At 39.8% G+C, this 26,993-nt stretch overlaps 1 protein-coding gene across 2 annotated transcripts; it reads left to right on the forward strand.

Annotated features, from left to right (window-relative positions):
• The first annotated feature begins 2,263 nt into the window (after positions 1-2,263).
• TXNRD1 (thioredoxin reductase 1) lies at positions 2,264-26,781 on the forward strand. Of its 2 annotated transcripts, none has more exons than XM_010214622.2 (14): positions 2,264-2,376; positions 4,395-4,511; positions 7,780-7,852; positions 7,971-8,090; positions 8,979-9,121; positions 9,248-9,363; positions 11,083-11,308; positions 13,683-13,775; positions 15,475-15,551; positions 17,170-17,326; positions 19,166-19,273; positions 20,860-20,955; positions 23,132-23,266; positions 26,330-26,781. In XM_010214622.2, exons 2-14 carry the CDS (start codon positions 4,431-4,433, stop codon positions 26,396-26,398), a joined length of 1,494 nt encoding a protein of 497 aa, XP_010212924.2. In that variant the 5' UTR covers positions 2,264-2,376; positions 4,395-4,430; the 3' UTR covers positions 26,399-26,781. The 2 variants fall into 2 exon arrangements, with proteins under 2 accessions (XP_010212924.2, XP_088377755.1); XM_088521629.1 differs by lacking the exon at positions 2,264-2,376 and adding an exon at positions 2,918-2,936.
• The last annotated feature ends 212 nt before the right edge of the window (positions 26,782-26,993 follow it).

Consider the following 26,993-nt stretch of genomic DNA (forward strand, 5'->3'; position numbering starts at 1 on the left):
TCCTTTCCCCTCTCAGTGCTAGAAGTTACATGATGAAGAGTCTAAGGTTCACAGGCAGAGGCTGGTGGGAGTATGAACTTTGGTTCATGAGGAAGTTCTCTCCAGGTAAGGAAGGGTGGGGTGAAATAACACACTTATCCCCCTTTGATCCTAATGATTTGTTAGCTCCAGCCATGCCAAGTCAAGGGGCACTTGACAGATAGTAGGGGATGCAGCACAGAGTAGCTGCCAGCCTCTAGATTGCAACTGATGAACCCAAAGTAAGCAGAAGTAGCCAGAAAGAGCTAAATCTTCCTGTTGTGGTGGTGGGTCCCTGCAGGCCTGCTGAAGTCGTGCTGATGCTCAGCAGCAAAGAAGGTAGTCCTGAGTGTGCCAGCTGTGAGGACTAGCCCAAGCTGCTCTGTGATCCAGGGTCTGCTTATCAGCCTTGGTCTGAAGAAAGGTACCTGCTAATGGGTTTGGGGCAAGTCTTGATTTCCCAAGCCCAAGACGGTGCTAATTGCCAGTAATGGCTGGAATTCTGTTCAGTGCTCATGTGAGCAAACCCGTGAGAGGCAGGGTATTTTTTCTGCTTTGTCATTCTCTGCATGGCAGATTGCCTGAAAGGACTAGGGAGAGGGCCCAAGCATTAACAGCCCGACCACAAAACTCTTTCAAGTTTCTGCCAAAGGTTATGGCTGCCTACAGGTTTTGAGGCTATGAGTGTCTAACAGAGGTCTACCTGTAGATAATTAGAGATATTTATATAAATGTCTATGTTGTGTAACTGCTAGATCTTTATCTAGTTGAAGATACATTTTTATATGAACATTCCTGAGGTTGTTGAAACTTGTTACAGGAATAAAGGCTGAGGCTTCAGCTGCTTTAGGTAGCCGCAGGAGTGTAGCTTTGGTAATGTATTGAAAAAAGTGATTCCTTCCTTGTGCAGATGGTGTCCTGTGTTCAAAACCTCTGATCTTGCTTATCCTGGGGCGGAGTGCGTGTGTATGGGAGGTCTGGGGGGATATCTATATACCTGGATTCATGTAGGCTTCTCACAAGCTGGGATAGGCTTAGAATGACATGTCCCTAATACTGCTGTGTAATTATTGAATAACTGTTTTGATCTTTGGAACTCTCTACCAACACCAGCAAATTACTTTCCCTAGTGACTTTGTGAGCTAGAGGAATTTTATCAACCCGTTTCAGAGAGGGAAACAGAGACAATAGGGTTACAGAGCAGTTTTCAGTGGCTCTGCCCCTTTACATTTGTGTGCGCGTGTGTGGGAATGCTTTATGGATTCGTGGGCTCATTGCCCTAGGGATGTGGGCACGTTCAGGGTAGCTGTTGGTCTGAGTAGGTCCATGTGTCAGTCAGCATTTGCTCAATTAATGCTGGTTGTGCACTGCAAAATATGTATATGATAAAGTACAAACAAGGGGGTACTGACCCATGTATTGGGAGTTAAGCATAATGTAACTCAGGGTTATGTGGAGGAAGGCAAAGCTGTTCCTGGCTTCCAGTCATGTGTTAGATATTCTTTTCTTTCTGTGCCATGTCAAATCAAGTGTAACCAGAACTGGAGGTGTTACGTTTTTCTTTCTGCTTAAATATATTTTGCCTTTTCATTAGGACATATGTATATATTTCACCAGTATGCCCAGTGAAGAAGCACAGATCTTTCTCAAAATAAAAATTGTTTAGGCAATTGAAGAGTATGAGCAATACCTTGTGGCAGAAAAAAAAATACATTTTTTTTCATAAAAAACACATTTTATCATTTCAGTGAATCAACCTGAGTGAAGTGTTTCTAGGGAACCAACTGAAAGAAAAACATCAAAAGTTTTCATTGGTTTTAAAAGATATTAGATTGGAAAAAAAAAGTGACAGAACAACAATGTAAAAAAATCATTTTCTGGATGACAAAAGTAAAAATCTTAACCTTCTTTTAAGACTGAATCTTCAAGCTTAACCGCAGCAAATCCGATTTCCTTGCCTCATTCCAAGCATATTGTTGGATTGGCAAAACGTCCTGAAATCCCTGCCAGTCCTCGTAGGGGATTTCTTTAAAGAGAAAAATATACCAAGTCATCCTAACGTTGCAAATGACTCATCAGTTGCCCGAGGAAACGCTGCCCAGACGGCCTGCCGCCTAGGAGGAAGAGCGCGAGCGCGAAGGCCACTCCCCCACCAATCTCCCTGGGGAGCGCAGCCTTCATAAGGGACCTCGGGCTCAGGCAGCGCCTTCTCTCACCAGCACCTTCTCTCACCTCCCTTCTGCAGGGAACACACAGAAGCTGCAAGAGGCGCCCTGCGAGGTAGCCCCCGCAGCCACCCAGCCGGTGGTGGTGGTTGGAGAAGAGAAGCCAACAGGAGATCATGCAAAGACTTTAAAGGTAAGGGGGAAGATACCTTTTATTTTTAACTCTGTAATTTGGTTTTGACATGAAGGGTAAGAATGTAGACTCTCTTTTACAAACTGTGGGAGCAGGAAGGAGGAGACCCATTCTCAGGATGGGGTCATAGCCCTGGTTCACAGGTGCTGAACAAGTTTCCCCTGTTAAATGGGAGGCAGAGCTGCGCAAGACCCGTGCTGCTTTGGGTACGTTTTTAGGAGATGGCATCAGAGGAGAGGTTATAATCTACTTAGTGTGGTCTAAAACTGGTAATGCATTTCCGTGAAGAGTGAGTATACTGAACTAATGAAGATGAACCAGATAGGAGGGAACTGTAGACAGAGCTGCATGTGCATCATGAAGCCGCTGCTATTGGTAGTTGCATCTGCTGGCTGTGCAGCAGCTAACTTGCGCCCACCCTTCTACTTCATGCTGGCCTGTTGTCACTAGGCGAACCAGAAGAGAATAGCAGTTTTGGAATAGTTTTGGAAAGTAACAGGATGCTTTCTCTGGGTTATATCCATAAATATGAATAAAGTGAAACTATGTATCTTAGTACAGTAAGTGTTTCTTTTTCAGACTCTTTTTTGTTTGCAGGAGGAGCCTGGCCAGTGGCCATGATGCAAAAAGCAGAACTGAGCACTAACTTAGGTTCAGTGGTAGGGGTCTATCACTGGTGTTACAGAGGGGAAAGAGAAGAGGAAGGAAGACTTGAGCTATTTCTGGCTGTGCTCACAACAACCACAGATGTTTTCTAGGTTTCATTTGTGCAATGAACATGCTATCCAAGATTATGAAAGACTAATGTAAGTGTAGCTTTCTACCAACAGCGGCACAGTCTGACCTTCTGCTGAGATTGCTCTGTAATTTGATGGAGCGGGAGCGGATTTTGTCAGTGATGGGGCCACAGTGGCATCAGTGCCTAGTGTAGACACAATTAAGCAAAGGGATAATTTAACCCAAGAGGAGAGAAGCAGTAGAATGCATTGAGCACAAATGCAAAATGAAAGTAAGCTCAAAACAGAGAGAGAGCTCAATTGGCTTCTTTAATTTTATTTACCATAACTGTCTCCAGTAGTACTGAATCAAGTGCTTAATCAAACAGATAGAAACACATGAATAAAAGTGACTGGATTTGTGAAGTGACTAGTTGCTTTTTATTTACTTTTTATTGCTTTTTGGTTTTTAATTTTATTTTTTATATACCTTTTAGTTTTTTAAAAAAATATTGTTACCTCAGTTGATACTCACTGATTTATATCAGTGAGGAATCTACACTTTACTCACTCCAAACATTGTCCCACAATTTGGGAGGCACTGAGAATTTTGCCAGACCTTGGTCAAGGTCTGAAGCCTGGATAAACTGGAGCTCCACAAAGTGGATACAAAAGACTGATCTTAGGAAGGCTATCTGAAGATGAATAGGATTAATAGGGTGCTTTGTAGCATACAGCTATCAAAATGCATCTCAGGACTTTGGGGGAGATGATAAGGTTAGTTACAATGCTAAACCAAAGTAAAAACACACAAAGGCAGGTGACAAAGTGTATTTTTTTAGAAATTTTCATTCAGTTCTGTTCATTTGCAAGACTGGTAATTGCAAGTTATTACAGTGGTACATGTGTTGCTGTATTTTCCTACTAATATATGCAGCAAAAAACACTAATTAGGAAAAGCCAGAGCAGATTAAAAGAATAAAATAAATGAATGGCATGCCTGTGTCAACATGTATGTATTTCATCCTAAGTACGTTATGAAGAGGCAGTGAAGATGTGGTGACGTGGAAAGCCAGGCTGTGCAAAGAACAAGAAAGTTCATAATTTGGTATAATAGGTACTGAGATATCCAAGAAAGAATTAAGAAGATGAAGGCTGAAGATGCAAATTAAGAGCAGAGCTCAGGAAACCCAGATGCACCTATATTCCCTTGTCACAATATTTGCTACTGAAAATACTCATTTTTGAGCACCATGGGTAATGTCTTAATGTTTCCTCACCCCCTTTTTTTGCTCTTTCCAGGCACATAAAGAGGGCGACCTTCAGAAGCTGTTGGAAATGAATGGCCAGGTGCCCCATGCCTATGACTATGACCTCATTGTCATTGGTGGGGGCTCAGGTGGCCTGGCTGCTGCCAAGGTATGAGAAAAATAATTTAGGATTTTCTTGTAAGTAGGCAAGTGACGTCCTGAATCAGCTTGGATCTGTAGGGACATCACATTTACTAAAAGCAGCAGTTCTTTTGAAGTTAACCCCAATAATATTCATTTCCATATGTTCTGAAGAAGAAAAGTAAAAATATCACGGGATGCATCTCAATAAAGTAAAACTTGGTTTCCCTGTGTCCCCACTAGTGGGAGATGATGTTGTTAGAAAGCAGCACGGAGATACCTCAAAAATGGCTTTTATTAGTAGTTAAAATAAAATTTAAGCTCAACTAATAATTGAAAAAGCTTTAAAAACTTTTTCCAAATGAACATCAAAGGGTTTTTAGTTTTGTGGGATGTTAATACATTCTCAGAAATAATTGTATATATTGTTTTCATTTCTGACAGTGCTTTTCGTTTGGAGAGATTTTATGTAATTTGTGAGCCTACACAGCTACATAAATGAAGGCTTTGCCTCTAATTTCAGTAGAGGCTCCTACTCACCCTTAATTTCTAGGTTCTAGTACTTCCTGCCTGCAGCCAGGTAATTTGTGACTTTGGCTGAGCTATTCCTTTTAGAAACATAGTTAGAATTGATTGAAGAATCTGAAGTAGTGCAGAAAGCACCTACTCCAACTCTTAGAATTGTCATTGTTTCAAATAATTGAAATTTACTGAAATTTAGTGTGATTCAGTAACTCTTCCTTACATCTATAGTTAGGTACATTTTACCTTTTCTTGCTGTAGCAGTATTATCTATTTAGAAGTGAATTGTGAATTCCCAGGAAATTGCAATTATTTCATTGATCAAGAGCTGAAACTGGATTGTTTCTTCAGACAGGAGACATTTTCTTGAGAAACGAGGGAGGTAAATCAGGGATGAGACAAAATGAGGAGAAAATATTACATTGTATTGTACTGGATTTAAACCCTGAACCTTTGGAAGAACTTTGTTTTAATGGCAGAGTGCAGAACTGGGAAGTAGTTTGTAATGTGAATTAAGTCCATGACCTATTCTGGTAGGTTTATGGTCTCTCTTTAATAGGGGCACTATTGCAATGGCCCGGGATAAAAGATAAAATCTAGAAAAATTAGGAGAACCCACAAAGATGAGTAGACACAAATTTTGAGGTAATGAGGATGTTTAAAGACAAAAGAGAGCAACAAGAAGAGAAGAGAGTAACAGCTTGCAGTAATGGTATTAAGGAAACCGCTTTGCTTTAGTGTATACATACGTTAGGCTGTGAGGCTACAGCAGTGGTGGTAACTGTGTCATTTCTCTTCTGTGGGTCAGAAAATGTGTGAAGCTAGGAAGATAAATTGCCTTATTCCTTCAGTTTAGTTTAGAAACACCACAAGAACAGAGCAGAGGGTGGTAGATCAATAAAATCAGCATCACTATCAGTAGTAATGTGTCTATTTTAAGTCAGTTTCATTAAGTGAAATTGTCTTACCTATAAACTTCTAACTCATTTTAGTTTTAAGTGAATTGACAGCTTTAAAGGCAAAGCAAAGCGAAACTCCAGTCACACATGGGCATAAGGGCTGCCTTGCCTCGTGAGGCACACAGCTTTGCATCAGACAGCTTCCATTTCCCCTCTGTCTGTGCTCTGTGAACTTGTTATTTTCTGGGCATGTCTGCACAGTGAGTGCAAGCACATCCAAACTGACATCCAAACCTGACCACAGCGCCAGATCAAAGCACCCGGCCACTGGTATCAGCTCATACAGAACAGCTCCAGCCCCAACAGTCTCCTTGTCTTCACGCAGCACTGACCTGAATGCAGGAAGGTTTGAAAGCCTGTGGGACAGGGCTTTTTAGAGAGGGTGTCTCATTGTGTAGAGGCTGATTATATCTGTTGGTGATCTTTCCTCGTGAGAATGTCCATATGCTGCTGCACTGTGTTATGTGAACATGTAGCATCTCAGGACCAGCGTGAGCTGGGAGCCTGCGAGTGCTCACTAGTCAGCTAACTCTGGTGAAGCTCTTCTGGTGCCTGTCTAAGAAGTGGCACATGAGGGAACACACACCTCAGACCACGGGTGCCTCTCTGTGGAGCTGTCTCAGAGGTTCTGCTAATGCATATAAATGAGCTTCTCGGCCCACCTTGAACTCGAACTGGAAGCAGAAACCCAGTAGATTATTAGTTTTCAAAGTTATCCATGGTCTGCGTTGTTTGTAATACATGATTTATGCTTTGCATAAAATAAGATATATTTAAAATGGAAATTTTTATTGTTAACTATTTCGATTAGCAAATATTACTAGTAATATACTGCTAAGGGCTGTTGGCTCTTCCCAAAGCAACCCCAAGGCCTTAGGGTAATAGCCTGTGCCTGCAGTTTTAATTGCTTACGTCTCTAAGGAACTCACCCTGTGATACAACACAGTTAAGGTTACTCCAAGTGTCAAAGTTACTTCTCGACATTTCACTAGGGATTTGTTGTTGTGCTTTCCCGGCTGTGTAGTGTTTACCTAAGTGACTTTCTCAGATACCAGTTTATTGCCAGTGATTTTTGCCTTTCTCTCAAAAAGTGCACAGGGAATAATGGACCCAGTATAGAAATTCCAGGTCTCTGTATCATGTATACACACTGTCAATAGAATTGGTAATTAATCTTAGGGGAAATGTTTTGAAATAAGCCTTCACTTTCCTGGTAATGATGACATCTGCACATCCTGACGGTCAAGGCAGCTTATCACAGGCTGGCTAGTCTGAAGAGCAAGAGTTAGTCCTGACACATACAGGCTGAACTCGAAATTGAGCATTCCTTCATACTGCCAGGAGAAAGACTGGATAAAGACAGTTGTAGTGCTTGGCCACATGACTGCTTGTGTCACTGCATGATGTGGTTTCAAACAAATGTCCCAGACACTTTTTTTGAAAGGAAAATTGGATAAATAAAGAGTTTGTTAAATATATTGAACATAAATGGTATGTTTGGAAATGTTATAAATAAAACAACAGGATGGAGAAGAGGTTTGATTCCCTGTCAGAGTCCTCTGCGTAACAGCAGCTGTGCTGCTTGTGAAGCAGGGTGAATGCCTGTTTTTGCTGTTTTTTCCCTTTCATCTTTTTTTTTCCTACTGAGTGAACAGATTAATTCTGAAGATTAATGACTGTATGGCTGTGCCCTTGCAAATCATTCGTTATTACTTAATTAAAAGTCATGAAGCTTTTCAGCAGTGCATGATGTTATCATCTACTCCATTTACCCTCTAATATTTAAATACATGTCTTATTTAATTTGTTTTGCAGGAGGCTGCCAAATATGACAAGAAAGTGATGGTGCTGGACTTTGTCACACCTACACCTCTGGGAACATCATGGGGTAAATTTCTCTCCACTGCAAATCTGTTATAAAGGACCATTATTTACTAGGAAACTCTGATTTTCCTTTGGGACCAGGCACACTTATGTGGAGCACACAATCTGTTCCGTTCTCTTAGGTCTTGGAGGAACTTGTGTGAATGTGGGCTGCATACCTAAAAAATTGATGCACCAGGCAGCTTTACTGGGACAAGCCTTACAAGATGCACGGAAATTTGGATGGCAGTTTACAGAAGAAGGTACAGAAAGATAACTTTTTTTTTCCTGTTTTGTCATTTGTATGAAAAATCCAAGGTTGTTTTTCACAGTCAAGTGCTTGATGCACTTAAGCATGTTCCAATTTTAACAAAGCGAGGCAGTTTCAGAGAGACTATACATAAACTTAAGTGCTTTTTAGATTTAAAGATTTACAGGTCACAGTGCTTTCTGGTTTGCAGCATTTGATCTGTTTTTAATAATTTACGATGATTCCAATATTTGATAAAACTGGTGTGTGGATAAAACCAATAAAATATTACTTCATTTCTGAATGTAACCCTGTATTCCCTGTACATTCCTGTAACCCAGTATGTTCTCTGTTAGAAACTTTCTTACCATTGCAAACAATGATTTCCTTTCCCTCAGTTTCCCTCACTACTACATAGACAGATTAATTTGCTTTATTTTAGCACTGATGTGCATGTTTACAGGGTTGGGATTTATTTTGTATGTAATTCTGTAGAGGGAAACATGCAGAAGCACCTCTCAGAGATGCATAATCTTCATTTGTTGAGCAATGACAACCGATCACAGCATTTGTCCATAGGAGAATATTGATAAAGGGATGCATCTAAGTGATTCATTTTCAAAGACTATGGCTATCTTAATAAAAGAAAAAAAATATCTTTAGTGGCTGGCAAAACTATACGCTGCTTTTTAGTTGTATGATCTGATTTTGTGTGACCTCTTGTGTTGTCTATGCTGCTGTAATTCTTTGAATTTCAGCAGGATTACCCTGGAGTAAAATGGAAATAAGATAAATGTGACCAGGCCATGATCAAAGATCTGTCTGGGAATAAAATGTGGCATATAGAAAAAAAGAATGGGGTTAAAAATTGAAAGATACATCTTCATTTTCTTTGTAACAGTCAAGCACAACTGGATGACTATGACAGAGTCTGTTCAGAATTACATTGGCTCACTGAACTGGGGCTATCGCGTGGCACTGCGAGAGAAGAAGGTCACCTATGAGAATGCATATGGAGAATTTGTAGGACCACATACAGTTAAGGTACTACATACCTGTTTCCTAGGTCTTCCTGAACTGCTTTATCAATAAAGATACTTTTCAAATGCAATATCCTTTCCCTTGTTAGAACTGGAGAGTACTCACTTCAGACTCTTACTTCATCCACAGGCAACAAATAAAAGAGGAATTGAGAAACTCTACACAGCTAAGAGATTTCTCATTGCCACTGGTGAAAGACCACGTTACCTGGGCATCCCTGGAGACAAGGAATACTGCATTAGCAGGTAAAATAGGGAGAAATATGCAATAATTCATCGTGTGCAAATGCTCAATCTGCAAGATAGAACAGTAAAGTGTGAACAGGGCTGCTTTCTTGCTGTTTTTTTTTTTTCCCTATGTATCTTTCCTTTGAAGGAACATGAGCAGAGGAGAACAGTGATAGGCAGATATTGAGGTACCGAGAACACTGGTATCTAGTAAACGCTGCAGGACAGTGGGTGGCTGGCTGAGATGGTTCTGTTTGTAGCTGATAGCACCAGTAACAGAAACTGCTCTAAATCATATGTATGCCCATCATAAAACTAATTCATCAGCTTGGTCCTAGTTGCATTGCACACCCTCTCCCCCTGCCCTTCATGATGCATTGCAGTTCACACACTGCAGTTTGCTTATAATGAAGAACGTTCCCTGCTCAGAGAAAACCTGCCTGCTCAAGTGTCAAGGAAAAAGGGGTTTCCATGGTAGTCCCTGTCATGAAGGCAGTTGAAATGTACCATCTTTATGTGTTTCATCAGTCCTGAAACTCAACCCAAACTTTTCCCAGCCACTCAGCGGAATGAACTCAACTTCTGGGAAAAGTTACTTCCAATGTCTGGTTAATTGATGAAATGAAGCAAAATTAGCATGGTTTTGACAAAAAAAAAAAAAAGTGATACGCATGTGAAATGTGTTTTTCATTTCAGGCTCATTTTAAATTACCCATTAAAATGTAGAATCTGAGATTAAAATTACAGACTTGCAAACCTATATCAATGAAATAAATGACTGGCATAATCCCTGTGAGACCAAAATACCCTGTTGCATGTTTTCCTTGGTAGTAAGTGGTGAAACTGGATATAACAGATAATACGACCCCTAAGGTGCTACTTTAAAAGAACCTTAAGGTGTCAGGGTCAGGAGCTCCAAAGCCAAGGAATATCAGACCAAAGCTGTCTGTACAACCTTAATTAGGTTCCCTGGGGAATAGCAACTATGATGTAACCTTTAATTATGCTGTCACATGCTATTTTGTTCCACAGCAACATTTGCAGAGAGCATCTTGCTTAGCCTCTGCAATGGGTCACTGAGAGACACTTATTTCAGATGTAAAGCTCTTGAGAATTTAGTTGCCAGACAAGTGTCTGCTGAACAAGCAGGACTTCCCCCATCACTCCCTGCTTCCCTGGGAATCCCTGGCTTCATAGTCTAGCTCCAAAGCTCTTGGATATTTCAGTTCTACCTGTTATGGTGATTTGTGTTAATTTCTTTTATTGACAGGATATATTTGGCTCTGTGTATAAGGTTCTGACAAATGTACATCTTCAAAAAAGTGAAGATGGCATGTTTCTCTACATGCTGAGTCACTTTGCAAATTGTACCTCTGAGCAGTTCGTACCTCTGCAGAAATAGTTGCAGAAAGATTCTGGGGGAAGAAAAGGCATTTTTCAACAATTTATCATTTGATATGGTAAAAGCCCTTAGCATTTTTGGTGATTCACAGTATTTCATACTTATTTTTATGCCCCTAATAAGAACCTTTTAATCTGTCATGTATTGATCTTGTATCTCAGCTAATTTTCTAAAAAAAAAATTTCTTTCCCTCCTCTTTTTTGTGAGTAGGAATAAGAATAAAGATCTACTCATGCAACAAGGAAAAAAAAAGTAGAAAAATATGAAGAGCAATATACTCTTTTGGTGCTCTCTGACTTTCTTTTCTTTTTCTTTTCTTTTTTTTTTTTTTCCAGTGATGATCTTTTCTCACTGCCTTACTGCCCAGGGAAAACCCTGGTGGTTGGAGCTTCTTATGTTGCCCTGGAATGTGCAGGATTTCTGGCAGGTCTTGGGTTAGATGTCACTGTGATGGTGAGATCCATTCTTCTGAGAGGATTCGACCAAGATATTGCAAACAAAATTGGTGAATATATGGAAGAACACGGAATCAACTTTATTAAGCAGTTTGTGCCAATCAAGGTAGGCTGAATCACATGACCGGGATTGAATGATAATTGATTCTAATGTAATTGGTTACTTACTGTAATGTTTTAAGATACAGATGATTTTACTAAATACACAAGTTGAATTCACAATACAGGATCTGCTACAACATAGGTTAATTTTTGTATGTTTAAAATTGAGTAAGCCTGTTAAAATGTATAATTAGAAACACAAGTTAGCCTTATTAAAATCACCTGAGGTTGTTCACTGTCTTTATCAAAATTAGATTGCTCAGCATATTGTGCATTAAAAACCTTGTTGTGCTTGCTGGTCCTGATTCTGCAAATGCTGAATGTACTCAGATTTTTGTGATTGTCCAGTTGGCACTGGCACTGCTGGTAGGCTCAGAATTAGGTGGGTTCATAATTTTCTGCAGGACGAAAGCCAGTGCATCAGAAATAGTCATTTTTTTTTAATTGTCAGTTTTCAAGTTCTCAACCAATTCCTACTGCTTATGTTGTCCAGGCTGAATGGACCATCCTGAAAAGTAAAAGGACTTTACACGTGCACACCGATATCCTTGGCAGAGTTTTGGGATGCTTGCTTCATTTTGCTCCAGTTCAGTAGGGGAACTTGTGCAGTTAGTTATGTATATGTAAAGGCAAATTCAAGCTGAAAAACAGATTAGATAAGCTCTGGACCTTAATGTAAAATTGCCTTATCAAGGACTTCAGAGAGTGCTAGCAGTATTTTTCTTGATGATTTTTCACAATGATTAGTGCTTAATTACAAAATAGGAAAACTGTATTAAGCAATTTTCCATTTGGCAATAAGCCAGGATGATAGAGTTTAACACTTAGGAGATTAAAACTTTAAATAGAATGAAGTCCATTCTTTTTAACCCTTAGCAATATCAATAATAGTTTAAAAAATGCAGTTTTCAGTAGCTGCTCTGTGGATGTGGCCTCTCAGAAAGTATGAGATTTGCTGTGGGGGGTCAAATGGGTGTTTCAGAGAAATTTATGCTCTTATTTGTGTTTATGTTGTAGAAATGCCATGGGGTATGAAAATCAGGGATGAGCGTCTGTCTTTAAAGTGTTTCAGATTTAGCACTCGTGTATTTTGGTCACTATGGACCATTGATTTCCATGGGAATAGAGTATTTGGCCATGCTTCTAGTTGAGAGTTCTCTGGAACATAAATTGCATAAATTGCTTCTCACCTTTTCTTATTTTTCAATGTTGTTTTCAAAGTTATGCATATTGTGCTTATTAAGGAATCTTGTGTTGGACATTTGAAGACAGAAAATGAATTATTATAAATCAGGCTTCCTTAGAATAGGAACATTCAATATAGTGATCCTTTGAAGATGGCAGAACAGCACAAAAGGTGTAGAGGAGTTAATTAAAAAAAATACAGGGGAAACAGAATTTGATTAGAAATTTTCCTTTTTCTACCACCAAACATTCAATATATATGATGAGAGAACTAGGGCAGTTGTTGGAGTGCACATTCTTTCTTCTGTAGAATGAACACTAAAAGTTTCACTGGATGGTTAAACACACGTATCCTTTGTGCGTACAGTCAGCTATAGGAAGCAGCTAGTTTTGCAGTTTTCTGGCAGTGAGAGAAGGACTCTACTTGAGCATATTTATTCCCTTCCTCATAGTTCAGTGAAAATTGATAGGATAAAAGAGAACCCACCTATATAGCTTCAAACTGCATTTGCTTGTTTTGTTGTTCATTTATCAGGAAGAAAATAGTATTTGGAAAAAGCCTGTGGCATCAATCATTCTGCTTTTTGTAGTGGTGGTGGTTGTTTTTACAAACTGTGATTGTGTTGCTCTCAAGAAACAGCACAGTGCAAAAAGACAAAAAAAGATTCACGTTTCCTTCTTTTGTTGCTTTGCTTTTCTGGAATAGGCTGTAGTCCACTGCAATTACAGGATTCATGGCTAAAACTGGGAATAGTTATTTCAGCTGCCTCTGTGCAGTTTTGATTCTTCAGAGTTTTGTACGTTGCCAGTGTTTTCCAGCCCTTTGGAGTCAGCTGCTGCCCTCTCCTGCAAGCAAGGAGTGCTGTATGTGCCAGACCGAGTCATTCCAGCAGGGCAAATGTCCTGCCAAGGACATTACAAGCTATGTGTGAGCTTGAGCTAGAACCCAGCCATCAATACAGCTTTTAGAAGATGGGGATTATTGTGTTGCTTCTAAGAATAAATGCAGAGAGATAAAACATTAAAAAAATACAAGTAATCAGAAATCCAGAGGAAGGTAACACAATCTTTAGAGTGAATGCTTGAATTTTAGGTCATGATGAAAAACACTAACTGTCAATGGTATGTGGTGGGACAAGGATATATTTGCATATGTTTATGTGAAACTAAAAACTTGTTTTCAAACACCTCAGGTTGAACAGATTGAGGAAGGAACTCCTGGAAGGTTGAAAGTTACAGCTCAATCCACAGTGGGGAATGAGATCATTGAAGGGGAATACAATACTGTGAGTCCTTTGCAATAAACTTTCTAAGCATGTAAAGAAGAACATGGACTACCTTCCATTTAATGTTGAGATTTTGTGGGTTGTTTTTGTCCATAGATTAAGTTTAATTTTTTAAATAACTTTTAATCATTACAAAATGCTGATTGCACACAATCAAAGAGTAATTTGTGAGAAGTCTCAGAGTCCATTCACGTAAGCCCCAAGTACCTTACCAAATCACTTGCATGCTTTTGAAAACCCTGTTTTCCAGCTTTGGGATGCAGAGAAGCTTGGTCATGTGAAATTCCCTGCAGAATTTGTCTCCAAGGAGATATTTCTCATAAACTATAAGTAGTGATTTATAATAGATTTCACAGTAACTGAAACCTGTTGTTCTGGAGCTACCATATCAGTGAGTCCCTATAAGCCCTGTGTCATGTTTTCTCAAGATCTATTGTTGATGCAGCATCTTCATGAAAACATCTAATGACCTGTGGCAAGTTGGTCTGAGAGAACTTTATAACGCCCCTATGGCAGTAAAATAGCACTGTGTGCACAGCGTGAGGGCATAAAGGTATGTGTGGGACTAGCTGTTTCCAGCACCTCTCACCCCACTCATTTTCAGCTGTGATGCTGAAAGGATAAAAGTTGTGAATATTTTTTTTGAGCTCTTCAGAAAGCACAAATGTAAGCACTGCGAGCCTGAGACTTCAGATTGCAGGTACTCTGTGCCAGCACCTTGTTCTCCTTCACAGCACTCCACTTGTTCCGTAGCAAGGACGTGGCCTCAGTGCCCAGGAGGAAACTCAGCAGTAGCAGCAGTTACTGCTGGGGTTGGTCCATGCTAGTGAAAGTTGTTTGATTTACAAATCAGGCACATCTTTCCTTTAATAAAATATCTGATTTCTCAGTGCAATTACCTCTTTCCCTCAAATGCTGTCACTCAGTATAGAAGCTGTGTGTGACTCCTTTGAAGATCTTCAGCTTTGAAGATCTACCCCGCTTGCCCCGCGAAGAGCCTTGTGGCTCCTTCAGCCCTGTTCCTGGGTGTCATGTGCAGGGCACAGCGTCACTGCCTGGGCGACTGGCCAAGACTGCAAGCATCTTCCCTTGGTGCAGCACACATTTGAATCTGCTGTACTTGTTAATTTGCTCTGCAAGTAGGTGGGATGAGTGGGAATCCAGCCCGGTCTGCCTGTCATTCTGAACAAATATTGCTTTGGGTGGAGATAATGTTCTCTGGCAGTCACTTGGTTGAATGCCCATGCAAGTAAATGATGATGTTTCCTGATCACAGCAACGGTCATTTTACAGTCTTTTTATTTGTATAAGGACCTGAGTTTTCTTCCTGAAGAGATTTTTACTTTCAAATCAGTTGTGGTCATCTTTTTAGTAGGAATATGGCAAAACACTTAAATATAAAAAACATGACAAAATGAAGTAATTTGATCCTAACTGATTTGTTTACAAAACTCTTGAGGTATTTTTTCAAGAAAAGATATATGCTTATATTTGATCTCAGAAATAAACCCTGATACTCTTAGATCACAGTGAGGGTGTGTCTTGCTTTGAACTCTGGGAAATGTGTAATGGGTAAGGAGCATGTTTATCTCAATATGACTGAGCCAAAGCTACTAATATGTGATTAAAATGATAGATAGCAACATGCAAATGCCCTTTGGAGGTTTTAGGAAGTAACAGGAGCATCGCTGTTTTGCAGGTGTTGCTGGCAATTGGAAGAGATGCATGCACAAGAAAAATTGGTTTGGACAAAGTTGGAGTGAAGATCAATGAAAAGTAAGGACATATCTATACAGCACAGACTGCTGTGTCATTTGCTGCGACAGTGGGGCCACATGAACATTCAGTTGCTTTGAGAAAATTTTTCCCCTGTTTGCTTGTACTTGGATAGGAGTTTGTTTAGCAGGTAGCAGCACTTTGTCACATGTGGGGTTTTTTTGATATTGAAATGCCAGCTCCTAAATGCCAAGAATCAAGTGTCTGGTCTGTTCTGTCTAGATTCACATACTGGAATCCATCCGCAGTGACTGGGTGTGTTAAGCTCTGCTGGCTGTTCCTTCTCTTGTAATCCTTGTCCTTGTTTTTATATGTACCGCCTCTTGGGATATAGATTTATTTGTTCATACAAATTAAATGAATTCTTCTAATGTGGTGGATTTAGTTATTTAATGTAAATGGTGCTATATGTTTATTTTGGAATGTAAGGTCAAAGTAGCATTCGTTAAACTCACAGTTGGTTATGTCTTTTAGTTTTTGGAGGAATTCCTTTTTCGGTTTTAAAGCAGCCCCCGGAAACAATCTGTTTCTGGTAGAGAAGAATTTCATGTTTGATTTTGTGAGGTGACTGTGCCAGGAAGGGGACCTACTGGTAATATTGTCAGTATTGGTAATTTTAAACTGTCTAAACATGAGGGACCCAGGCTGAGCTCCCTTTGAAGGAAATGAGCAGGACCAGGAACTTGGCTTGGTAATCTGTGAGGGGACAGCTTGTGTATCACCACAGTGACTCATATGGCTAAAGGGAATTGTTGCAGTTTGTGAATAAGGGAGAATTTTGGTTCACCCAAAACTGGCAGTCTAGTAGAACAGTCCTGACACCATGACGACGACCATTACCACCTTAATGGAATAAACCATAAAATTCTTAGTGTAGACTATGTGTTTGTTAACAAGAGCAAAATAAAGGAAGCTGAATTTTAATATGAGAATCACCACTGGTCCCTCTAATGCCCTAGGTAACTGTGTGACTATTTCTGTGCCTGTCTTTGTAGCTGTCCCTTTTACATGTGTTTCTTGCAGTGGCTACTGCACTATTTAATTTATTAATAGAGTAGAAAATATTAATAATTAAAGGTTTCCATTAGTTCAATACATTTAACACTGAAAAGCTTGCTGACTGTCCCTTGGGTAAGGTATCTAACAGCATGACCTGTCTCTATGTAGCAGCCTGTAGAAACCTGATGGCTAAGTTTGTAGCAACTACTGCAGCCAGTGGGCTGGGATTTCAGCAGTGGAGAAATTCTTCCATCCTACAGCTTGAGTGGGAGAATGTCTCTTCCTGTGATTCCTGGAGGTTGCCAACACACAGCTGGTAGTAAAGTATGCTGAGGAAAGCATTTATGCCTCACCAAAGACTTAATTCAGGAGATGAATCAGAACTTCATGGGCTACCTCCTTATCCAGTGTGTAAATTTCTGTAACTTTTGTAGAGACACTGTTCTGCACTGGCGTACATTCTTGTCCAAGTTTGTAAGATTATGAACACAGCTTCTTTCCCTTGTATTTCAGGTACATGTTTTTCTCTCCTGCAAAAATTACTTACCCCTCCAGTCTTCACAGTAGCCTATTCGTTTGTTTGTTTATTTATTTATTTTCTTGTTAATGCCTACTGTAGAACAGGAAAAATCCCTGTCAATGATGAGGAGCAAACAAATGTGCCATATATCTATGCTATTGGAGATATACTGCAGGACAAGCTGGAACTCACACCCGTGGCAATCCAGGCTGGAAGGTTGTTGGTTCGGAGGCTTTATGGTGGTGCAACCAGTAAGGTAAGTAACCAGTTGCCATGAAACACTATCAGTGCACTAACTGTAAGTGCAGTGTGCAAGTTTGCTTGTTTATGGCAAGCTTTTAATAGGCTTTTAAGGATTAGCTTCAATGATTCCTTTAATTTTCTCCTCGCAAAGATATTACTGCAGATATGTTCTTATAGCATAGGCTGAAATTAATACCTTATGGATTCTGTAATGGTCTCTTCTTGCTAGTAAGAGATTTTATTCTTTTCTCTAACTGTAGTGATAATAAAATTACTGAGATCAGTTAACTGGTTTTAACAGTGCTGCCTTCCCCCTAAATGTCAGCAATCACCCCAGTTTCATTAAATTCATTAACTCTAATTCACAGTCAATTTACTAACTCTTACCTGCGTTCCCTAAGTAGAATGTAAAAGAGTTTGTGATGCTCTTAACTTCCAGTTTTATGTGCACTAATAGTTTTACTTCCCAATTTGTCTTTTCATTTTAATAGTGCATAGTGATTTCTATTGCAAATTACGTATGGAGACAAATAAGGGTCAAATGTACCAATAGATGAACACACTTTTCTACCTGAGAAATTAAAATAATCAATTCACTGCCTGCCTTTCATATTAGCTTTACTGTGGTTTGCAGTCAAGCTCTGCTAGTGCAGTAAGAGTAACCTGGTACTCATACAGCCTGTATCTTTAAACCAGAAAGAAAGGAAAATGCCTTTAAAGAACTATTACCTGTGCACCTATCGATGTGGGTGTTCATCTCACCTTCATAACCACAGGGCACAGGCATAAAGACTTTCTCTGCAGAGCCACCTGCACTTGGTTGTAAGCCAGGTTTGGAGCTTGAGTTGTTTATTTTTGATATTGCAGTAGTAGAGTTCTGAATCGGTGTGCATAATATCTCTGATGATCTTCAAAACCCACTTGGATGCAGTCCTGTGCTACGTGCTCTAGGTGCCCTGCATGTGCAGGGGGGTTGGGCTAGATCATCTCTGAAGGTCCCTTCCAACCTTAACGATTCTATGATTCTATGAAATACACTAGAAATACATCTTGATGTGCAGTTTGTGCTAGATAACTGTCTCTCAAGATATGAAAATCTTTATACTGCCATAGAAAGCATCATCTCCTTCAGTGAATCCAAGAAATGAGGGACTACTTCAGATGAGATCCTCGCTTACACTGCTGGTTAGAAAATGTGGATAAGGTGATCGTATGAAACTCCATGAAGTGGTATGGGTAGAGAAAGAGAGAATAATAAACACATCTTAGTTGATCCTGAATCACAAAAGAAATTAATTAGCATTGAAATTGATAGAAATTGAAATTAGTGGAAGTTAATTAGCGCAGTGTATTAGAACTGTGCAGCTTGCTGGTCTTCTGTGGTAAAATGATGATCCGTTGAAGAGAGCAGTGGTTATTGTTTATCCTGAGTTTAGCAAGACCTTGACATTTCCTCCCACAACATCCTCATAGACAACATGATGGAGTGTGGACTAGGTAAGTGAGAGGGGAGGGGTTTTCTGCAGCTTTGCAGAAAAGGTCCTAGGGTTCGGGGGGACAAAACGTTGACCATGAGCCAGCAATGCAGCCTCGTGGCAAAGGGGGCCATGGCACCCCAGGCTGCAGGAGGAAGAGCATTGGCAGCAGGTTTGCTGTCTGCTCAACGCTGGTGAGAGTGTCCAGTTCTGTGTTTGTTCCCCCCCCATCTCCCTCTTCTTGTCCCGTCAAAAATCAGCTTTTAAAGTTATGAATAACCCAACTTTTCTTCCTGCATTTCAGGCTGCTGAGATATTCTCAGTGTGCTGGTATATAACTGATATTGTGTGGTTTTTGTTTTGTTTCAAATACACAGTGTGACTATGTGAATGTCCCAACAACAGTGTTCACTCCTTTGGAGTATGGAGCCTGTGGGTATTCTGAAGAGAGGGCAGTGGAGGAGTTCGGGGAGGAAAACATTGAGGTAAGTGCCTTTGTTTCATCTGGGTTTTAAGTTCTAAATATGTAATTTAAAATAACATAAGCATTATATTCTGTGATTTAAGTGCGGGAGGATGCTAGGTACATTTTCGTCTTTCTGGGCAGTCCCATTTTTATGTTTTAAAAATAGTCCCTAATTCTGATAGTTCTGGTTTCAAAAATGTTCTTTTTTGGCAAAGTGGGCTTGTAGGTGGAATGTTTGTTTAAAAAAAAAAGGAGGTTCTTTGTCTCTACAGATATTTGAGGGATAAATTAAAGGTGGGTAGGTACTGGAAGCAGGAAATTAATTTTAATGTCAAAGCTGAGCTTCTTGTGCTGCAGTGTGGCAAATTCCCTGCCAAGGTGATTTTTCCTTTCTAAAGTGAGGAAATCTTGCTACATTCATTTTTTTTTTTTGCTGTATTTTTGGGCTATGCAAGCAGGTATGTGCTTAATTTTACTTACGTGAGTAGCCCCTGTCATTCACTGGGATGACTGTCTGGGGTGAAATTAGACATATGTAAATACTTACTGTTTCAGGCTCTTCTTGCAAAATACTGTACAGACCACAGTACAAAAGGCAGAAGAGAAGGGAGTCTGACAGTAAATTGAACTCTTTTTCTGTTCCATAAAGATCCCTTGAGGAGCCTAATTTGGGAAAATAATCAGAAAAGTTGCCATTCATAAACCTGAGAACTTTTTCTCCTCATAGGTCTATTTGGATACACCTTTTGAACTGGGCTATGGAGAAAATTGTGAAATGTTCCTTAAAATTGCTTTATTAAGTACTTTTGACATTGACTATAGGGCAGGGGCCAAAGTTGTGTCCTGTCCACACAGAGTTTTTATGTACAGAGTCACATATTTGTTATTCAGTCAAATTCTAGCTGTAATGTGAAACACAGGACTCTTGTGCAAAGTGCACCTGTCATTTTCAAAGTTAGTTTTGAAAATGTGCTGGAAACACTTAAATAACAAAAAGTAAAATATAAATATATCTGGAAACATTCATAGTCTGGCTATATCCTAATTCAGCTTATTCTGGCCTCCTGTATTGCTTTTTATGTTTAATTTTGCTTTCCTTTGATACACTACAGTTGCATTATTGAGTTGCATTTGTCATTCAGACCTGCTAAACTTCAACATTGGGTAACAGAATGTTTACAAATGCTCTGCAACCCCATTAATATGGAAAACCGTGAGCTGTCTCTCCTTATTTGTGCAGGGACATTTTATTCCTGGAGTTGCAAATAATTACTAAATTCTCCGAGATAGTATCAATTTGGTATTAGTTTCTAATGAGAACTGTAGGGAATCCTTAGGGAGTTCGGGATATAGCTGTTCCTTAAAACAGCCCCTAATAATCTGCTCCGTGCTGTGCCATACGCTCCTTTCATGACTGGTGAAGGTTTTTACAGGTGTGACATTTCCAAAGCCCCATCCTCCTGAGTCTGCTGCAATTGCAGTCAGTGGTAAAGTGCCCTGGGAGATAGATGATGCAAAATTAGGCTAACCGGGCAGCTTTGGGAAGATCATAGTTGGTGCTGTGAAATTACTGATTTTTCTTTAACCTCTGTGTTGCATTTCCAGGTGTACCATAGTTACTTCTGGCCCCTGGAATGGACTGTCCCATCCAGAGACAACAACAAATGCTACGCAAAGATAATTTGCAATATTAAAGATAACGTAAGTGTCCCCCTCTGGAGAAACCAGCAGCTACACATTCCTGTTAGGGACCATTGATACCACAGTGTAAACAGTGTACTTTTAACAAATTGCAAATGAATTTAAATTTCTCTACCTTTTTCCAATTTTGCATATTTATAATGAGACAGTATTTTTGTTTATAGAAGAATAGCTCTTAGTAAAACACACAATTCTGAAATTGCCATTGATATATGGCATTTTTTTTCATACACGTAAAATAATGACTAGAAATCATTGAGACTGTTAACTTCGAAAAGTGATTAAATCAAGGCATGTAAAACATGTTAAAAGTTTTTATCTGCTGATGTTGCTCCCCCATCTCCCCACCCTCCAATTCGTTGGGGGGAATTTTTCACTCTGAAATTGAAGTCACTTAGAAGCCATTTGTATATTACAAATACATGTGTCTATAAAAGTTTCCAGTTCATTCTAGCAAGATTAATCTATCTTGCCTGCAAAAATCTCATTTACCACTGTATAATGCCCAGATTATCCTCAGACTAAGATAAAACTAGGATAAAACTTCCTGGCTATGGAAATGTATAGTGCCTGCTGAAGCACAAGCAAAATTAGATAGGCTGGAAGGATGGGTATGTCCCTCCCTGAATGAGCATCATCTGTTTAATAAAAACTTTGTTGGATTTGAATAATTAATGTGCTGATAAGAATGTGTTCTCATTAAGATAGTGGCATAGAGCTAACAGTGCCAGAAAAAAATTGTGCCTATTTTCTTTTATCATCAGGTACTGATTTATCTTCCTGCAGTTTTTTTGATTGGCATGTCACACGTTTTAAGTCTGCCAGACTAATCTTGTGCATCCCCTTTTTCTGGAGGAGTTTACACTAGTGTGGAGGCTATTTTGGAGGCCATGATAATGTTTCTAATCCAAAGTTTTTGAAGAAAATGGGAAGATTTACTGGGGTTTAAAGTGTTTAATTAATTTTGTTTCCATTTCTTGTCCTGAAAATTAGAAATGCCTTTAAAAACTGGAGTTGAAAATTATTCAGGATGCGATTTTTATCATTAATTATTTAAATTTATAGTGGAAACTGTAGTTAACCCAGTTTCATTTTTTTTAATTTTCTACATGTGCACACTTTTTAAGGGCAGCAAGGATAATTCCATTTTAACTGTTATTTAATCTTAGATATTGTTCTTTAAGCTATAGGGTAAATCTGAGTCCTCCTGTTTTGTGAAAGCAAAATAACCTTACAATGTGCTCTGTATCCCCACTTCCTTATATTCAGTGGAGGAAGAAGATACAACTTCAGATACCAACGGGGCTAGATCTGCTAAGCAAAATCTGATGAATACCCATGAAAGCCAGTGAGGACCATGGTAGTTGGCATGTGCTAAATGAACCAGTCTTTCTTTAGGAAAAGCAAGTCAAGTCAGCACTACTCACTCTCTTGAGTATTTGTCAAGGATGTATGCTATGGCTTGCATGGTTTTCAGGTGAACAGTAGTACAGATGTGAGAGAAGTAAAAGCATGAAGCAAAATTATTGTCAATATAACGTGATAACTTTTAATTTGTTTTGGCAATCTCTAGATACATTTTGTCCCAACGACGGTGAGTGCTGCAAAAAGAGCCTTCTTCGGTCTATTTTCAGTTAGCCAGAATTTTTGCTTAGGACCCTTTTTACACAAGCAACTGTCAAACTGCGCTTCAATAGAACAAAGTTCTTCAACAGATACGTATCGTATTGGCCAAATCATCATGTTGCAAATCATCCTTCACATCCCTGTCTCTCCTTAGGCCAGTGGTCTGTTGGACTGAGCCGAATAGCTTGTCTGAATAAAATTCAACTACATGTTTGCAAACTGGACTTGCAGGACAATCAAGCACAGCTCATATTGTGCTAAATTTATGTGCTCTTGATGCAAACAGAGGACTTCTGCCCAAAACTTTGTAAGGAAGGTGGTTCTTCAGTTCTTAGGTTCAACTTTTTCCTTTGCAGAAAGGGCAACATGATCTCTGCTGTTTCCCTTCTCTCTCTCACTGATGATGACTTGCATTTGTGTGGTTACCTTAATCTGTGGAATATTTCAGGGACTGATGAAATTACCTGCTTTCAGTTAAAGGAAAAAAAAGCATACTTTTTTTTAAAGAGAACTGGATGCATGATTGTGTTTCCATTTCATTGTTATTTAGGAGCGAGTCATTGGTTTCCATGTTCTTGGTCCAAACGCTGGAGAAGTGACCCAGGGGTTCGCAGCTGCTATTAAATGTGGAATGACCAAAGAGCAGCTGGATGGCACCATAGGAATTCATCCGGTCTGCGCAGAGGTTTGTGTGCAAAGTCCCCTTCATAGCCCAGCTCCTGTAGCGTGTGGGATCGGATGTTGGAAACCTGAATACCAGAATTTTATTAAAGGGTATGGGGAAGGGGGAGTGAGCAGGGGAAAGGCATAAAAGTGATTCTTTTATATGTAATTAGAAACTTCACATTTGGGTTTAATCTACGATTTTGCCTGGGGTTTATTTTTTAGTTGATTAATTTGCTTAATGCTTATAGTCTCCCCTAATTCACTGCTCCCTCTACTGGGGACTATAGAATTTTCCTCCCACATCCATCCGTAAAGGCTTCAGATACTGTTTGGACTAAATTAATTTGCTTATTTTTAGCTCACAGGAGTAGTAGGCTTGTAGGCCTGCTCAAAACAGGTCTATAAGCTGGTGCTGTAAAGGGAGACCAGCAACATCCTGATTCTTCTATTAAATTCTGCCCTTACAGAGATCTCTCCTTTACCCACACTGTTTTTCGTTCTTGAAATGAAGCACAAGAAGTAGCACACACATTTCTTGTGTTTACTTTGCTGTTCCTCTTTAATGAAGACCTGAACTCTCTATAGGGTGAGGGACAGCTACCCTTTGTGTAAATCAAAGATGCTGCCCAGACTTCAGTGGTGCTATGAGCAATTTATATTAGCTAAGGATCCCTGCATAGTGTGAGCTCTGCTAATAGGGCTTTCTGCAGAATCTTGTTTTTAGCACACCTGTATTTTAGCTACAAACTGGAGTAGCGCCAGGCTGCGGAAGAGAAGTCCTCTTCTCTGTTTTGCTTTTCCAAAGTGATACAGCGGGAGCAATATAAAATGAGCTCCATAATATAAAGAACTGCTAGCAATGTGAGTCACCTTCAAAGCATCTGCAGTAAAGATTGTACCTTTTTCTGTATGATCATGTTATAATGGTGTTCCTGGAAGCCCTTGGAGCCCTTGAAGTGGGGGCAGCAAGTTCTTATTTTACCAGAGGCCCTGCACAGTGAAAGTCTGGGTGCGGCACCGAAACCTGTGAACTCAAGTAGGATATTGGCATATGCAGTGTGAAGAGAAGATGACAGGCATAATTTATTCTGGACATCTGAGCTGCTAAAACTGAAACTGAATAGAATGATGATTAGATGTAATTGAGGTAGATAATTTCAGTTAATCATATTTATTTGGGTGCAGGAGGAGGAAATTGGCTCAGTAGGAATACACAAATTGAAAGCTTGGGTGAACAATGATTGTTTTTAATGCCAGTATTCAAAGGGGTTTTGTGATGCTTGTTACTAATCTCATCTCTTAAACAGTCAACAAAAGCGGAAGTTCAAGGATAGTAGTGTTTAATTTTTAAAAATCCTTTAAATTTAGTTTTTTGCATTTATAAGTACTATGCATATGTGGATGAGTAGAATGGTGGATAATATCAGCTTTTTTAATCTTAGAACTGTGAAAAGGCTAATGGAAAGGTAGTCTGTTCTCAAGAAGAAAGTGGCAGTATTGTTAAGTGAAATACTGCCATCTTCACTAGCATTAAGGCCATTTAATTTTGCAGAGTCTCATGTGAAACACAGGATTACTCAATGGAAAGAATACTGTAAAACTGAGGTTCCCACTTTGCCCTGCTTACACACTGGAGCCAAATTTGCTTTCCTTGCAGCATCTTATTCTGACAGCAAAGAGTTGGAAGTCAAAATGGACTTTTTTGCAAGGTAAAATACAAGTGCCAGTGGATGCAGAGTGGTAGGAAATGAGCCTGGCAGAGAATTGCCCTTTGGTGCAGACTCTGCTGCACTCCTTGTGATGCAGGCATGTATAATTGAGAGTCTATCATGAGGGGAAAGTGTTTCTTTTTAAAAAGCTGGGGTGGTTCTGTGAGTAGGCTAATGACTGCTTTCCAGTTACTGCATCTAAGATGTTGTCTTCACTTGAATAACTAACTAGTTGTGTCAAAAATTCATGTTTCTAATAATTACCATCTGGCTCCTGAGAGTCAGAGATCTGTGCAGGCCTCGTAGCCATCGCAACTGGCTGTTACACCCAGAATTTCTGATAGGGACAAGAGGGAAACAAATAAAGCTTGCTCATTCTCATCCTTAGTGTTACTTCCAAGTGAAAAATGAAAACTCCCCTACATTGTCAGCCTGTGGATCAGAGCCGAAGAGTCAGAAACTCTATCTCAAATCCTGTGCCAGCTTAAATATATTGTTCCTCCACTCATACATTAGGCCTGTGTTTGTCTCCCTGTGCTCAGTGTTTTTTGTGCTTGTAGAAGGTGGAAGAGGTAGATCACTTATGGCTGCTGTTCCCCAAAGAGCTGCCAGCAGCCTTAATGCAGTAAAGCTTCCATGTAGAGGCTTTCAGATACCCCTTGTCTTTGTATGTTATATGTGTGCAAATCAATGCAGTCATTTGCACAGTAAAGTTCTAATGCGAAACAGAATTTGGTAGAATTTGCTTTTCTTTTAGAATTTTGATACTTTTTAATTTTACAGTAATTATTCTGGAATATATTTTATTAATATGAGTTGAAATCAGTAAAGATTGGACCTTTTTAAACAAGATTTGCCAAATGTTTCTTAGTTATTGTCCAGAAGATAAAAAGCCCAGATATATCCAGATGAGCAAGCAGTTTCACGTTTCCATACGTGGCAAAGTTTTTGTTCTCTTCACATGCTGTTGCCTGAGGCTGCCTTCACTTCCCCAAAGCAGAAGTCATCTTTGAGCTGTAAAGATACTTTCCCAAAGAAGAAGTCACTTGTGAGTCGTAAAGAAACCCGCTCCTCCGCTAGGGAGGGCTCCTGACGCGCTCGTTCCCATGTGCAGACTTCACGGCGGTAAGACAAGAGGTGCTATAAAGCCATGGGAGGGCTCTTCGTTGTTTCTGCTCCACAGCAAAAAGAGAACCAGAAGGCAAATCAAAGGATTTTTTTTTTTAGCGGCAAGGATTTTACATGTATGTTTTTCATTATTATTTTATTACTCTAAGTAAAAAATAACTGTGGTTTTAAGCATTATGCCCAAGTTAATTCAGCAGACGATTCATTTTAACATACTAAAAATCTTCTTGTTCTTTTCTTTTAAGATATTCACCACGCTCTCTGTGACGAAGCGTTCTGGTGAAAATACCCTTCAGGCTGGATGCTGAGGTTAAAGACCCCCATTGCTGCTGCTGCCAGACGGACTCTCATCGCTGTGGCCGACTAGCGCAATTCGGAAGGAACGCTGTGGAGAAATCATCACCAGGGCCCTGCAGAAATGTTTAAAGCTTGGCCAGGGCGCTCCGTTATCCCACGGCGAAGGCTGCTGTGGAGCTGAGTCACTTGCGGCGATGGGATGGCCATCAGCAGCACAATGGGAATATTGACTCTTGAGCCATTGCTTTGCAGGGCATTTAGCAAAATGCTTTCGTGAAATCACAGCCTGCAGCCAGCATTTCCTGGTGGGCAGTGATGGAAGAACTGCTAGCACAGCTGCTCAATAACTTCCTTTTCCTCTGTCTTTTGTTACCTGTACAAAGAGCTTCCTATTTCAAATGTATTACCACAAGTTCAGATAATTGCACAGTCCCTCTGTGCACAAAGTTAAAAAGCTGCAATCACAATTCTCTTCATGAGCAACCTTTTTCTCCCATCACAGTCATGTAGGTGAGGCGTGCCTGTAGACAGAAGGTTGTGTCCTCGTGTGTCTTTATGAGGAAGAGAATAGCCTTGCAAAAAGGTTTAGTACCAGCTAGAATAGCATCTCTC

The sequence above is a fragment of the Tinamus guttatus genome, unplaced genomic scaffold (genome assembly GCF_059628265.1).
Source record: "Tinamus guttatus ecotype Peru unplaced genomic scaffold, ASM5962826v1 Tinamus_guttatus_pri_ptg000125l, whole genome shotgun sequence".
NCBI lineage: Eukaryota > Metazoa > Chordata > Aves > Tinamiformes > Tinamidae > Tinamus > Tinamus guttatus.